At 41.8% G+C, this 16460-nt stretch overlaps 1 protein-coding gene across 10 annotated transcripts in view; it reads right to left on the bottom strand.

Annotated features, from left to right (window-relative positions):
- Positions 1 to 16460, bottom strand: part of baz2ba (bromodomain adjacent to zinc finger domain, 2Ba) — a 127027-nt gene that overhangs the window by 19696 nt on the left and 90871 nt on the right. For 3 of the 10 annotated variants that reach the window (XM_061813915.1, XM_061813914.1, XM_061813919.1), the window contains exons 13-22: positions 16195 to 16296; positions 13412 to 13634; positions 12494 to 12586; positions 11406 to 11467; positions 9590 to 9655; positions 8867 to 8932; positions 7063 to 7107; positions 6815 to 6841; positions 3220 to 3285; positions 287 to 427 (exon numbers count right to left, since the gene is read on the bottom strand). In XM_061813915.1, coding sequence (XP_061669899.1) covers positions 287 to 427; positions 3220 to 3285; positions 6815 to 6841; positions 7063 to 7107; positions 8867 to 8932; positions 9590 to 9655; positions 11406 to 11467; positions 12494 to 12586; positions 13412 to 13634; positions 16195 to 16296 — 891 coding nt within the window. The remainder of the gene's footprint in view (positions 1 to 286; positions 428 to 3219; positions 3286 to 6814; positions 6842 to 7062; positions 7108 to 8866; positions 8933 to 9589; positions 9656 to 11405; positions 11468 to 12493; positions 12587 to 13411; positions 13635 to 16194; positions 16297 to 16460) is intronic. The other 7 variants (XM_061813918.1, XM_061813922.1, XM_061813916.1 and 4 more) reach the window with 4 other exon arrangements.

Raw genomic sequence — 16460 nt, 5'->3', positions numbered from 1 at the left:
AAATATTTCAAACTCCCTCAAAAATACATAAAAAAAAAAAAAAAACACTGGAAAAAATTAAGAGGCCAGAAATTTGGTGTCAGGTTTTGACAGTTTTTTCTTTTCTGCAAATATTACATTTAGACTTTATGAAGTATCTTGATGATCGATTAAGATAATTTTACTCAAGATACACAGACAACAAATAGCTATAACTGCTCTCTCAATCTGGGTAAATGAAGGAACTCCATCTACAGTAAACCACACACACACAGTAAATAAAGATATGACTGGAGATCTTAACTACCTTCTGATCAGACAAGCACATGTCTTCATTTGGCTTCTTCAGCTCTCTGGCTATCTCCAACTCCAGCCTGCGTTGCTCCAGCTTGCGCTCTTTGTTGAGGCGCTTCTCGTCCCTTTTCTCCTGCCGCAAGCGCTCGCGCTCCTGGGGAGTCCGGAGTTTGCACAAGCATTAGGAGGAAAACTATGTGTACATTCATGTACGTGTGTGTGTGTGTGTGTGTGTGTGAAAAGAGACGAGTGAGACAAGTGTTAGATTGCAGCTATGCATACAAAGGGAAAGAGCTTGAGGGCCAGAATCTTTTTGACTAGGGAGGGAAAGAGTGAACAAAAGAGAACGTGGGGAGGCGACTAGAAAATAATGACTTCCAATTTTTGTGGCGTGGTGTAGGGGTATCCAAACTGTGACCCGCCATCCATTTTTAGTACCGACGGCAAAAAAAAAAAAAAAAAAAAGTGTGGGGGTTGCAACCCCCGCCACCCTTGTGGGTGCAACGCTCCTGATCACCCCACTAGTACTAATCATAATTTTTTAAGACAAGCAAAATGAGGTCAGTTCAAACAGTAAGTCCATGCAAGAAGCAAAAATACCGTCATTTCCGGCCTACAAGCTGCAACTTTTTTCCAACCGCTTTCAACCCTGCGGTTTTATGCGTTGATGCGGCTAATTTGTGGATTTTTTCTAACAGCTGCAAGGGGGGCACTCGAGAGGAAAAGGTAAGGGTGAGACCGGAATATATGTGCAGACGATGTGACTTTTACCGGCCATGTTAAGTGTTGCGCTAGCTTTAGCACTGTGCTAGCGTGTTGCTGTTGTGTTACTGGCGTGTCTGTGATTTTTACCGGTTAAGTTTTTTTTTTTTTTTTTTTTTTTAACCGATCCTGTCAGGCCCCTAACCCTATTGTTAAACTCTTTCTTTGTACCGTCTTTTTGTAAATATCTCGTGTTTCAATGCGGCTTTTACACAGCTGCAGCGTATGTATGTACCAAATGGTATTTCCTTTACAAATGTACTGGGCGAGGCTTATAATCAGGTGCGCTCGGTAGGCCGGGAATTGCGGTACTTTCCTCCGCATTTTGCTTTGTGTCAATGTCTGATTTCTGAAAATATAACAATCAACCTCATGCCATGACTTTAAAAATTGTCACCTTTATACAGATTCTAATTTGACTCAGATCTTAAACAGAAAGCTCTGGCAGCATTTTTTTTACAAATTGATATTATTGGTTCGTCTTAAAAGTTAAAAATAGCTCGAGAACAATCTATTAACTAACTTGAACTGTCTGAGAAGTGTCAACACTCAAACGTGTTTTTTTGTTTTCAAACCAATCAGGTTAGAAGCATTTGAGTTAGCCTGGTTTGTCAAAAAAAAAAAAAAAAAAAAAAAAGAGGCTAGTTGTAATGTTTTGGTGAACTAATTTGAGCCCACATTCATTTCCGTCTCTCAAAGTGCTTAGTCAGCTCTTTCGCGTTGTTTTCAACAGATCACTCATGGGTTAGAACTTTGACAAAACAATGATGATATAGAGCTCGTGCACCTACGTCATAAAATCACGCGACTTTTGTTTACCTCACCATATTGCCGGTCAAGCTAAGCATTGCTCAATGCTAAGTCAGTTGGAGATGACACAAAAATAAGTCCTATAGCGCGACGCCCAGATACCGATACTGTTAAAGACATTTAGAAGATGAAAATAAACGGAGGTACATGGAAAAATTAGATAAACTCGGCATAGAGGACCCGTATTTCATGTCGATGTTTTCGACGATCAGAAATTGGACTGTTAACCCGCTTCCGTTCGTCTTGGACAACTGGATATACACATGGATCTGGTGAGTAAATATTCGAGATTTACACGGAAAAGTTTGAAAGCGTAGAAAAGTCTGGACGCATACGAATACTTTGTTGCTGGATCTGTTCTCATCAGGAATAAATCCCACATGGTGACGGTTTTGACGGCTCGTGAATGTGGAAGCGTTTGGCCACACGTTAACCTTTGAAGGAATCCATCGACTAGTATTCAATACAAAATACCAATATTTAAATAAATGACCCCTGGTTTTACACAAACTCGCATTCATTAACTATGATTGGGGGGAAAAAAAAAAAAGAGGATGGAGTTGTCTCCACAGAACATACACGGAAGCGATTTCTGCCACGCTTAACCTCTGTAAACCTCTGCTACAGAAATTTTTTTAATACGCATTGTTCTCAAGTGAGCCAACTTGGCATTCTAAATACTTCTTGGTAATTTGAGATTGAGTAGATTAATTCCTACCTGAAATGAAGCGATCGCTACACAGGCGTGTGTATTAGGTTGGGGACCATCCATCATGTTTAAAGGGTTAATTGCTGAAATCCATCAATATTTTCTGGTCTTTTCAGCTGGCATTGCATAGAATGATCTCTTTGAATATCTGTCTCGTCTGTTGTGAGAACCAACAGCACAACAGGTCTTGGGTATTATAAATATTCTCCTCCGGTTCAGTCTCCCCACAATGTCGAGCAGCTCTATTTGACCGGCAATATGGCGCCGTGAAAACGGTGACGTCACGTGCACGAGCTCTATAGCCACCGTTGTTTATTTTTGTGAAGTATTAAAGGCTTTCTGGGTCAGCGTCAATCGAGTTTGTCCATGCCATTTTAATCAATCGGAGTGCAATAAACTATAATGATAAAAAATATCATTGTAATTTAGCAATTGTTGTGTTGATGTTGGTGCGCATCATTTTATGACAGCAATATATTGCAAGATACAATACCATGATGGTTATGTCCGGTAAATAATGATTTTACAGAGGCAAAGGACTCTTATTAGATTTCTGATCTAATGTTCTTGATTGATTTTAGCCCGGAGGAAAAAAAAAAAGTTTGGACACCCCTGGTGTGATGTGCGGTGTGTTTTGTCTTTTGAATTTGGAGCCTACGGACTACCTCTGCTTTCTTGCGAGCCTCAACAGCTTTCATCAGCATTACATGCTGCCTCCTCCTCTCTCTCTCCTATAGTGGCAGAAAACAAGAGGAATATTACAGTAATAAGAACTTTCCGCCAATAGCCCGGTCAAAGGCCGTACAATCACAATTTTAGTAACGTATTAAAACAACAGTGATGCGCTGAATTCATTAGCGGCACCATACTTGGAACAAACACAAAACGATGCTTCACATGTATACACTGTCACATGTATGGTGGAAGCATTAAGTGAAGAGTAACAGTAGTACGATGACAACCAAAAAGCAACACATAGATGCGATACGTAGATGTGATGACAGGCTCAAAAAAAAGAGAAGCAGCTGGAATCAGTGACGGACGGCGTCGGCACCTCTAAGCTAGAGCGGATAGAACGCAGGCGACAAAAATGTTGACGCTTTGCTAATATTTTGCGGAGGGGACAACAAAAAAAAATATATGATGAGCTACAAACAGAGCAGTTACACTTCAGCGGATTTGGCAGCTCGAGTATTAGCACAGTATGAGACTGCGGAGGATGAGACATCTATTTTGTCCTCTGGTGCATGATGCACACTCTTCCCGCAAAAGGCCACAAGAATCACAGGTGACTGACTATCATTTTATTTGATCTCTTCAGCTTTTTTTCCCCCCTCGACGATATCAGACTGTCATTCCCACTGTGAGCCACCAAAGGACACAATTACGGCTAGTTCAGCCTGCCAAGAACATTCCGAACACACCGACTCAAATGCTTGTGAGCAACATTTTCGAATTGTGATGAAAAAAAAAAAAAAAAAAGGCTGGGGGCCTAGTAGTCCCCATGGAGATTTGATTTTTTTTTGTGTGTGTGAAATGGAATACAATACAGCACTTTCTCTGTGTATAGGGAACCTGGGCAATATCACTCCTCATTGCTCGTGCCCAGCTACAAGCGACCTGTTTTTCTCTTTTTTTGAAAATGATTTTTTTTACAGTGCAGTGTTACCTTGACTAAAAAGTGCCCCAACTTACAGTTTTGTTGAGTTACATAATTTGTGTTGCGAGCCAAAGCGAGCTTTAGATAGTGAAGTTGAATAAAAAATAAAAAAAAAAACAGCAAAAATCATCGATTTTCTTTCAGCCAATTACTGGACACGAAAAATGAAAATACAAAATAATCAATCTCACAAGGAGTCAGGACAAGACATTTAACCAGAATTGGAGTCACTCACTGGGCCACGCCTCTTAAGAGGCCATATATATATATATATATATATATATATATATATATATATATATAGATATATATAGATATATATATATATATATCTCCATCCATTTTCTTTCCTGCTCATCGTCACGAGGGTCGCGGGGAGTGCTCGAGCCTATCCCAGCTGTCAACGAGCAGGAGGCGGGGTACACCCCGAACTGGTTGCCAGCCAATTGCAGGGCACATAGAGACAAACAGCCACACTCACAATCACACCTATGGGCAATTTAGAGTGTCCAATTAATGTTGCCTGTTTTTGGGATGTGGGAGGAAACCGGAGTGCCCAGAGAAAACCCACACAGGCACAGGGAGAACATGCAAACTCCACACAGGCGGGGCCGGGATCGAACCCGGGTCCTCAGAACTGTGAGGGCAATGCTTTAGCACCTGATCCAAGGTGCCGCTCGGGTGAACACTAGTTTTTATAAAAAATTTGTTTGTCTTTTATTATGTTTTACAATAAAGTAGGAACACGTAACTTTTATAATCTTTTTAAATTAATTTCAGACAAAAATTTGATCAGTGTAAACTAAGTTACAAGATTGATTAGTGAAAAAATTAAACTCATAAGTCAAGGTACCACTGCGCTGTATGTTTGGATTAAGCTAGCTGACTTTTGTGACATTTGTTTTAATACACAGTGTTGATTATTTTACATATCAGCTTTGTAATTATTTTGGGAGTATAAACAACTTGAGTAAAGCGCGCGCTGCCTCTTATTTGGACAACTGCATCAGCCACAGTTTTCTTTTTACAACGATATAGTTTCTTTTAAATGGAGTCTATCGTTGATTATTACCTATCGTGGGTGGGTCTGAAACGTATCCCAGCGATAACTGGGGTTCACTGCATGCTATGAAATTAATTTCAAATGCCCATTCAACCTTTCAAATACCAATAAAACGTTATTAGAATTTGTAGTCGAATAGTTTAGTTTGTGTGTGGGTCCAATGGGATGAGCTAGGCAGACCCTTTTGAAATCGGGCTGCAGATGCGCATTTGTGAGAACGGCTACAAATAGGATGGCCAGGCCAAAATAGGGAAGCTATTTCTCTCCAGGCTGGAATTGATGACGGCCATGATCTATTGAGACGCCGTTTTGACAGCTCTTCTGCAGTCAAATCAACAACTCTGATTGAAAGACTCAAGTACCTCCACAAAAACAAAAACAAAAAAAACGCATTTCAGATGTTGTGCTGGAACAGTGAAGGATAAGAGTTTGGGCCAAGTTAAGGTCCCGCGCTCGGACAGCACAACATGCACGGACATCTGAGCCAAATCGTCCGACAACTGGGAATTGGGGGTTAGTATTCAAGCTTAATCTGTCAATTACTGGCGCTTTGAGATACAATTGACCCGACATGGAATAGTCATAGGCACGTTTTCTGTATCTGTGTTGAAAAACGACTGCAGCGACTTGAAGCAGTTGCGAAGGCCTTCCTCGTTTGTCTTTATGACTCTGTATACTGCACCCCAGTGGCCAAGAAGGTTTCGCAATCAATTAATCACGATGCACTCAGTGTTTAATTCTCCACATTCTATTTATTTATGTTACTATATGTTTTATATCTATAACGCAATTATAGAGGGCCATTTTCTGTAAAACAGCTTTTCGTCTCCCATTTGGAGGTAATGTAACCACCATTACTGTGTGTTATTTGTAGTTATTCTAACTTAAATATATTTTTTTTTTTTTGCAACGGATATCCACAATAATTTCAACAGGGGACGGCTCGGAACTGGAAAAATTGTAAAGTCGGGGCATTTGTAACTCAGGTTACCACTGCACTTCCGTGGTTGTTTTAGCGAGGATTTTTCACTTTTCAGATCAATTTGTGGTTTATTCTCCCGCTGCGAACTCCCTGTGAAGGTTCCCGCCGACTGGAAATTCCCCGTCGTTTTTGCAACCCTACTCATGAGCAATGCGCCACTCCAACACAACAAGACGATGCATGTGATGGATGGAAACTCCTGGAGTGCACTTTTGAGACACGGTGAGTGTGGTTTGGCTAGCAGTCTTTGCAATGCATTCTGAGTAGAAGAGAGGGGGGGAGGGGAGGTGTGAGGGAATGGGGGAGGGGGACAGAAGCTGCCCGGCCAATGTGACAGGGTCAGTTGTCCCTCAGGACGAGCAGATGGAGGCAGCATACTGACTTTTTTTTTTTCTCTCTCTCTCTCCTCTCTTTTGTTTGTTTTGCTGGAAAGCCATGCAGAAGAATGTAGTATGACAGCAGCCAGTGCTACACTTAATGCATTGCTATGACAACCATAACACAACCAGTTACACGATGCAGGTGTTAGATGTACAAAAATAAACATACCCATACCATATCTAGTCTATGCCTCTCCAACTCCTGGCAGAGAGAGTTGGCAAAATATTATGAAACAAGTAATATCCAGAACCAGAAAGCATTGCGTTGTCATGTCAAGAATAACTCATCACTTTCACGATCAGTTGCTTTTGTTCATTAATGTACACAATTTCATACAAAAGTTATTAATCAATTCAAGTTAAGAGGCAAATGTTTCTTTTTTTTGCGCAGAAACTAGTGCTGAAGTGGAATAGCGAGCGTACCTGGTGCTTCAAGATCTCCGCCTGCTGCCTCCTCAGCTCCTTCTCCTGAGAGGCGAGAAAGAGACATTAGAGGAGAAGATCAATACGCTGCGACAATACTGCCAATCCGGGTTTTGTTTTTGGATGCGACGCCAACTGAAAAAGGAACACTGGTGCGCTTCAAAGTGATGGGGAAAAAAGAAAAAAAGCTCAACAACAACCTCCTGCAATTATCTCATTCAGCTTTGAGATATATAGTAAGGACAGCGTTGGCATAGTCGAAGGACAATTATGTTCTTACTAGTGAGGAAAAACTGCACTAATTTAGACTAGACTCGTCCGCATTCTTGTACTACTGGTTAAAGTGCCACTGACATGAAATGCATGATTTTTAGTATATTAATGAAAAAACAGCAGCTAGTATGGACCCATCTGTTTTTTCACCACACAACATGATTTTGACGTGGATGGCTTTTAGTCACTCCCGCCATGAAAATCCTCTAGTAGCAGAGGCCCACTGAAGCGACCTTGTATGTTTCTACTTGTTTTACCTGCTGGAAGGTAGCCCTTTGTTCCTTTGGGTTAGCCAAAATAACAGCTCGTATTGTTCGAACACTCGGGAGGATGGACTCATTCGTCATACTTTTCAAAAATACCCGGTCCGTCGTGAAAAACGCATTGCACGGGTGCAAAGGGCGAGAACTTCGTGGGTTCCATATGACAGGTAGGTGTGTATAGAGCTAAGAAAAAAAATAATAGGGGGGGGGGGGCGTAATCCTCTCAGAATCTAACAAAATATCTGCGCACGTATGTCAGGGGTGCTAAATGTGTTGATGTAGTCGTCGGCGCCGAGCACAGGTTCAGATGAGGGGCACGGGTTCGGGTTGGCGGGCGGGCTCAAACATACTGTTGGAGTGTGTTGTTAGTTAGAAGTGATCCGCATATCATCTAAATAGCTTGAAATGATAGGGTAAAATTGCCCTGGTCACATCACTCAATTGTGAGATGTTCTCTTCTTTGAAAGTGCTTCTGTGTCCCATAGTAGGTGGCAGAGCGTGTTTTCAAAGGCGAATGTCGCGGTGTGACGTAATGGACAGAGGATGGAGGCAATATGGGTACCACTCGGATGTCGAATGAGACTTCCGCAACTTTGCGCATTATTTTTTCGTGTGGACATTGAAGTGAATAATGCTGTGTGTCATTTTCACTACAATATCTATTTTAGAATGTCTACAGGCACGACACTTGACCTTTAACCACTGAATGTTAACTAGTAGAATTTTATCACACCGACAGTGTTGTCAAACATGTCAGTTTTGTCTCAATAATCACAGGTAGTTGTCCCACTAGTGCGGACAAAGGTCGTACTAGTACGTTGGCCTAACGATGTCTATCAAGGATATCAAATAAATGCTTTAATGATTTTACAGAAAGACATTTGAGCCTTCAATATCCTTGGCGTCCAGCGTAAAGTCCTCGGACAAGTATGCTCTTTGTCCTCAAATAAGAAGTCCATTCAGTGCGCTAGTAGAATTACTTAAGGCATAGTTGTAAAACTTGTTGGAAACAAAGTACTGTTGGACAGGGATTGGAACCTCGATTTACGAACAACCTGGCTCTTGGACAATTCAGTTTCCAAACATTTTTACTGTGAGTCAACACTATTTTCGGTTTACTGTTTTGGCAAGGCCGCAGAAGCCTCAGAACTACACAAATATTGCACCGCGCTTCCGTGTCTTTGCTTTTTGCCTAAAATGGCCATCCCACCCCACGACGCAAAGCCAATAGGTGTTCAAATTCTTTCCAGAGCTTTAATGAATCCTACCTTTATCCGCTTTTCAGCCTCCAATATTTTGGCATTGGCCGCCTCTTCCTTCTTTCTCCGCTTTGCCTGCAAATAAAGATTCGAGTCAAGAACGGATGGCCATCGATCGGTCGCGGATGAGTTCGGCTTTTGCCCCGACTTCCAAGCGGACGTTTGCGCAATGCTAGTCAAATTTGTAGAACACTGCCGATGAATTATGTATCTCTTTAACACATAATTGTGAAACTGTTTGAGGCCTCCTGTTAAGAGCGTCTTGTCAACCGTGTCGACTCAAAATTGATTTAGTCCTAAAACACTTTGAAGCTGTGGCATTATAATTGCAAGCGCCTGGCATGTGCGTCCGTGTATGTGTACGCATCCGGGGTGTGTTGGTGTGTGGCACCTTAACCCCCCCCCCCACCCCCACCCGATTCCACTCGACCCACTTACGCCGAACTGTTACTGTTGTCTGATGGAAGGAGAAAAATAAGACTTTTCTGTCCAATTTAAATAAGGTCTGAAGAGGCAGCAACTGCCATTTTAATATTCAACAGCCGTCAACCAAGACCAATTTAGCATTAGTTCCATATGGATTTATGCCTAAGAAGACGCAACGCCTCCAAAGCATGCCACTATTCAGTAATGAGCTTTAGGAAGATTAAAAACACTATACACCAGTCGGAGGGGCTGCAGCTATCCAGGAATGTTCTGCTTAATCAGGCCCTGTTGAGTCAGGTTCCGTACCTCCAGTATCTGCTGGGCCCTGAGTTCTTTCTCCATCCGAATCTGCTGAATACGCTTGATCTTTTCCTGTTGGGGGGTGAAAAAAAATGCAACCTGTAGATATTGTTGATATTGATATGCTTTCAATGCATACCGTAATTCCCGGCCGACAGAGCGCACCTGGTTATAAGCCTCACCTAGTACATTTGTAAAGGAAATACCATTTGGTACATACATAGGCCGCAGCCGTGTAAAAGTCGTAAGTGCCAACATTGAAACGAGATATTTACAAATAAAGACGATACATAGAGTTTAAAGATAGCACCGCCACACTAACGCTGTCACACTAATGCTAACGGTAGCACCTTGCTAACACCGCGCTAATAGGGCTGCTTAAAAAAAAAAAAAAAAAACATACTGGTAAAAATCACTGAGACATAGCAGTAAGACGCTAGCGCAGCGCTAACAGGGCCGGACCGGTAAAAGTCATTTCCTCGGCACATATGTTCCACCGGTCTCAATCTTACGTTTTCCGCTTGAGTGCCCCCTTGCAGACGTTACAAAAAATGTGCAAATTAGCCGCATCACCGCATAAGCCACAGGGTTGAAAGTGTGTGAAAAAAGTTGCGGCTTCTAAACCGGAAATTACAGTACGCACAATGTCAATTTTGGGCAATAATATTCTTGTCTATGTATTTATGGATGAGAGGGCTACTCAAAATTTTATGGTACTTGTTTTGGGGTTTTTCTGTTCCTGTTCTGTTCCTGCTGTTTTTCACCGTTTCAAGAGTTCCCATGACCCTTCACTCAAAGACCAACTGGTGCATGTTGTTTTGCAGAAATATGGGTAAAAATGTGGTAAAAGACAGCTCTCGGGACTGTTTTAATTTCCTTCTTGAAAATGTTTACCACCATCATAATTAAGACACATTTACAGCATATACAATTTCATAGTTTCAAATCCCCACCACCTTTTCTTAATTGAACACACGCTGGTTAATTGAAAATCCACCTTCAGTAGAGATGGAACAAACTTGATAGCACACATACATAAGAATGACAATCTTTGTGTGTATTTGGGATCATTTAAAGGAAAATTCCAGTGGTTTGGATTAACAATGTATCCAATAGGTCATGTAATATGTACTGTATCTTGAAAATGTGATGTTAATCCTGTCTCATTTAATGGTGTTTTGAGAAGATTTTTTATCAATAATTACGAATTTTCAGGGGCGCCGCAATTCTGGCGTTTGATACTAGTACTGCTATTTCTTCATCAGATTAGGATAAATACGAGAAATCAGCATTGGCCATAATTGTGTCCCATCGTAATCGAGCCTTTGTTCCGACACTAAAGTCACATCCGCACACGTACAGTAGGTCATGTGACTTGCCAAAATGGCGGCGCCCCTGAAAATTTGCAATCGTCAAATATTCTCAAAACACCATTAAACGAGTGAGGATTAACGTCACATTTTCAAGATACAGTACATATTACATGACCTATTGGATACATTGTTAATCTAAACCACCGGAATTTCCCTTTAAACAAACAATGTTAGGGTCAAAGCATGACATTTATCGTATTTTTATTGCCGAAAATGTCAAAATGATTCAAATGTGACCCGAACAGCGAGTACTTTTCGGATAACATCACTTCACAGTTGCGGCGCTTTACCGATTCATTTCGCCAAACAGACAATAAATATACTTAATGCTGGCAGTAAACTGAGTATGTGAATACAGCTGCTGAGCATTTCCTATACACGCACGCACAGGAATAGAATTTCAAGGGGAAAGGAAAACATTGCTCAGCACACGAATCGAGTCGACATACCTGCTGCTTGAGAATCTTGATCTGCTCTTTTTGCTTCCTTCTCTCTTCTGCCGCCATGATCGCTAAAAGAGTCAAAGAGGGTTTTTATAGGACGAACTACAAAAGTGACCTACACAGCTGGACCCTCAGCGCCAGATTTAGTAGCCCCTCTCGGCCGTGCCAACAAGCTCCCGCTGTCGCCGTGAGACTGAATCTGTGTCAGTCTAAATTGGCAATCAAAGCAACTCACGCGATCAAGTGACAATTTGATTTAAGAATGCACCTCAAACTAGCGCGTTTGTTCCTGATGCAGGGAATAATAGCGGCTGTAGTCGACATTGCCAACATTTTTACTGTGTGGATGCCGCGAGTTGAATTTTGACAACTCTATGTTATGCATTGATGTGCTAAGCTAGGCCGCATTCCACGCTGTTCGTTGGCTTTCAGCGGTTTCGTGCTTCACAAATTTACCAGACTACCCGATGTAAGGTTTTGTACCACAGCTGGCCAAATTAAGAGCACTGGTAAATACCAGTGCTAATTGTCATTTTATGGTTCTGCAATGGTTGATAAACCACTACGGAGAAGCTCTTTAACCAAACGGTTATTTTTCAAGCTTTAGATGTAACTCGCAAGTGTTCACACTGATTGTTTTGCAATTATTTAAAAAATATATATATATTATTTCTCGATTAAAATATCTAATTGTACAAATTGACTTGAGAGGCTGACCAAGAACGTGTTGTAGTGGTTAAAGACGTCTCCGCTCTTGAAATTTGCGTAAAAATTGAGTGTCTTGTTGAGCAGTTTTATTGAGAAGACGTATGCTGGTTATCAAATTCTACGTGTGAATGAACAATCATCTATTAGTAGTGTCCAGTAGTTCACTTTTTACCTCATTATTAACATGTAGTTGTCCCACTACTGTGCAGAAATGTCATACAGTCAGTTTTACAAGTGTGAATAAAGCACATACTAGTTCCTTCGGCTAGAACTCAATAATGCTGAATAAATAAATGGTTCCACAATATTAAAACTCATAAAAGAGCCAATGTCCTTGTAGCCATCAACAGAGCAGCGGCAAAAATAAAGCAAAACTAAGTTCAGACCTTGCTGTTTCCGGGCCTCTTTCGCCGCACGTGCCAGTGCCTGCTTTTCCAATTTTCTCATCAGTTTCATTTGGGCTGCCTGTCGGGCTATTTCTGAACACCACAACAAAAAAAAAAAATTGTTAGTGAGGAATTTCTTTGCCTGGCCCTGCTTTTGTGAATGAATGATGGGGGGCTATGTTTAGTTCAGTAAAAAAAACTAAATCTAGGACAGTGGTGGGAAGTAGAAATCTTCCTTCCTGTTCTTAAGATTATTTTTTTCACATTTGAGCACATTTTTACTGCCAACAATTAAAAACAGATTACTTTCTTACTTTCTATTCCGTATGTTGCCAAAATAGCCTCGACACCTTTGTGAACACCCGTGGACGACAACATGACAAAGATGTAGAGAGGTTGAACTCGCGGGAAAAAAAAAACAACAACAAGCGGAAACATAGAGGAAATATTAACTAAACTGCATAAACGATGACGACGCAACAGAATCAACGATGCACCAAACAGATTGAGACAAGATAAATATTCCCCAGCCATGGCCTTATTTAAGAGAATTCTCTTGTTGTCGGCTAGAAAAATAATTTGCCTTTAAATGTGCTGTATATTGAGCCAGCTTCTATCCTATAATCTGAAAAAACATACTTGTATTATTGTATTATTTTTTTCCCTGATTAGCTGTTACCTCATTTCTAATCAATTTTTATTTGTATGTTTTTGCTTAAGATTTTTACTTGAAGTAAACCTCATTTAGGACTTCTGCTTTTCCCATTTATTGTGGTTCCTGTTGCCAACGCTGACCAAAGCAAAAGTATATGTAACATTTTATCGACATATGAATATCGAATGCAATACAATTATCTCACAACCAATTGGGGAATAGTTCTTTATATATATGACTCATCAGAGTAATCTTCTACTGACCTTGAGCTTCTAATTTGCGCAGGAGTTTGACCTCACTGGGACTGGGACCTTCCGGCACCAAGGGGTCGCCCACATTCGGGGGTCGACCTTTCCTCCGCCGGTAAGCTTTGGCGGTTTCGCCCGCTAACTGACGCTCCGAATTGGGGGGACGACCCCTCCGGCCTTCCATTGCCAAAATGTGAGGAATGACTTCCTCTTCCTTCAATAGGTTCCACTGTAAACCCTGGAGAGACAAGAAAATCCATGCAGAGAGAGTTCGGGAGGGGAAGTGGTGAAAAACTTGTTAACATTTAACACTAGAGGGAGCATTTAATATGGAAAAACACACACAACAACAAAAAATATATATCTATTCACTTGATCAGGATTTATATAATTATGTATATTATATAAAGGGGTCTTGTTTCGGTTTTAGGAAGGTAAAGAAACCGTCTGACATGGCGACGCAGGCCACCTGTGGAAGTTATGTCATATTCCTGTCCCTGCCCTGACAGTGACTGCTGCGTGAAGCTCAGCCTGAACAGGGATCAAGGAGAGAGGGGGCCGGGGGGAGGGGGGAAGCATGGAAAGACGTTGATGCATTTATTCTGTATCAAGGAGCTCCAGTTCAAGGCCCGTGTTGTCTTTTTTTTTTTTTTTAATCCATATTAGTAAGACAAATCGGGGGAAAAGGGACTCACGTAACATTTTTCTCAATTTCTACTACTAGTGACATTATTCGGCGCAGTAAAAGGCAGCAATGGATTTTTACTAGATCTAAAAGTCCACTGCGCATCTAACAAGTGACAAAAAAAAAAAAAAAAAAAAAAAAAAAAAAAAAAAGAGTACCGGTACATGGACATTAAGATGGACATCAAGGATGTCAAATAAATGTTCAAACTTTTTTTACATTTATTTGATGTAAAAGTTATCTACTTTAAGGTCCAGATACTAATAAGTTCTTTGGCCTCGCTAAAAGAACATGCTTAATGCTACACCTATATGATGCTAGTGAAGCACAACTGCTGGTAGTTTTCAATTGCATGCTACTAGAACTGTTGCTAATTCAACTAGTTAACATTTAGCACTTCAATAGTAGTACTAAGAGTACGTGTCAACTAGTGCAAAGTTTTTCCTCACTATTTGCCACACCTGTATGCCAAAATTGTCTTACTACTTTGCAAATATGTTATACAGTAACAGTTAATTTGCAGTGTGGACAAAAGCCTCCCCTCGAGCAGTCACCTTATGGTGGTGATCACACTCATCAGCCTGCCTGTTAAGGTCTTTTCAGTGGTGCTGAAGAGGAGGGTTCTTGGAGAAGGTGAATCTAAGATTCAGGAGAAGCAGTGTGGTTTTCGTCCAGGTTGTGGAGTACGGGGGTCCCGAATCCCTGATACGGGCTGTTCGGTTTTTGTACGACTGATGTCAATGGTCCACATTGCCGGCAGTTAGTCAAGACTCGTTTTCGATGGGGGGTTTTAGAGGGGATCCGCTTTTTGTGAGCAGTGTTGCATCTTTGCTTTTGGCATACGATGTGGTTCCGTTGGCTTCATCAGACCGTGATCTTCAACTCTCGCAGCTAAGTGTCAAGCGGCTGGGATGAGAATTAGCACCTCTAAAGCGGAGACCATGGTCCTCGATTGGAAAAGGGAGGAGTGCCATCTTCAGGAAGGGGATGAGATCCTTCCCCAAGTGGAAGAGTTCAAATATCTTGGGGTCTTGTTCATGAGTGAGGGAAAAATGTAGCGACAGGTCCATCAGTGCAGCGTCTGCGGTACTGCAGACTTTCTATCGGTCCATTGTGGTGAAGATAAGAGTTAAGCCGAAAAGGCCAAGCTCTCCATTTAACGGTCCATCTTATGTTCTTACTCTCACCTATGCTCACGAGCTGTGGTTCGTGACCGAAACAACAAAATCCCTGATACAACCGGCCGGAATGAGTTCCCTCCTCAGGGTGTCCGGGCTCTTCCTTAGGGTGAAAGGCTCAATCATCCCGGAGGGGCTCGGAGTACAGCTCCTGCTCCTCCACATTGAGAGAAGCCTGGTGAGGTGACTAACGCATGTTTAGATTTCCTCCAGGGGGCATCATTGGTGAGGAGTTCTGGCCATTTCCCACCGGGACAAGACCCCGGGGACGACCCAGGACATGCTTGAGAGACTAAGTCTCTCAGCTTGACTGTGAACACCTCTGGATCCCCTCGGAAGAGACGGAAGAAGTGGCTGTGGAGAGGGAAGTCTGGGTTTCCCTGCTAAAGCTACTAGTAGCCCCAGCCATCCAACCCAGATGAGCAGAAGAAAATGGATCAATGTGGACAAACAGCGTAATACGAGTACACGCAAGTTAAACTGGATGTCAAGAATATTGAATAAATACTCAGTTTACAGCAAAGTATGGATCCGAAATCCTTGGTTTCCAGTTAATGTACTAGTACGCTCTTTGTCCCCAAAAGTAGGCAAACTGTGGTATAGTAGAGGGTCTAAATTATACTAGTGAGGAAAAACTGTGCAATAGGTGACCACCCTGTGCCATTAGTGACATAAAATTCTACCAAGTAACATGCAAATGTCGAACAGTACAAAGTTCTCCCTCACTCTGTCCTACAAGTGTGCAGAAATGTTCTACAGACAGTAGTGGAATAAACTCGTTCAACTAGTGCGCTTAACATTCGTAGCAGTAAGGGCAAAGAGCGTACTAGTTCATTGACCTTAAGCTGGATATCAAGGGTATATTAAAAAAAAAAAATAATAAAATGCTCAAACGGCTTTTCCAAACGGGAGGGAGAGAGATGAAAGGCAGTCACCTGGGGTCCTTCTCTGGCTTCATAGAAGTCACCAACCCTGATCTTTGCACTGAAGCTAAAATTATCACGCGTGATGCCACTTATTCCATTTCTGGATAGATACTACAGAAGAGAAAATAATAAATGGCGTTGGTTGAGGCAGAAAAATGCGAAATGAGCGACATGGCAAAGCAGCTGGGAGGCTAACTATGGACTGGAGGGAGTCTACGATTACAGCGGATCTGTGCAGGTCTTGCTAATCACGGTAAAAGCCAGGGGAGGGGAAA

Source organism: Syngnathoides biaculeatus, chromosome 3 (assembly GCF_019802595.1).
Source record: "Syngnathoides biaculeatus isolate LvHL_M chromosome 3, ASM1980259v1, whole genome shotgun sequence".
In the NCBI taxonomy this organism is placed as follows: domain Eukaryota; kingdom Metazoa; phylum Chordata; class Actinopteri; order Syngnathiformes; family Syngnathidae; genus Syngnathoides; species Syngnathoides biaculeatus.
Note: the sequence above shows the minus strand (reverse complement) of the source record. Positions and strands in the feature narration are given on the sequence as shown.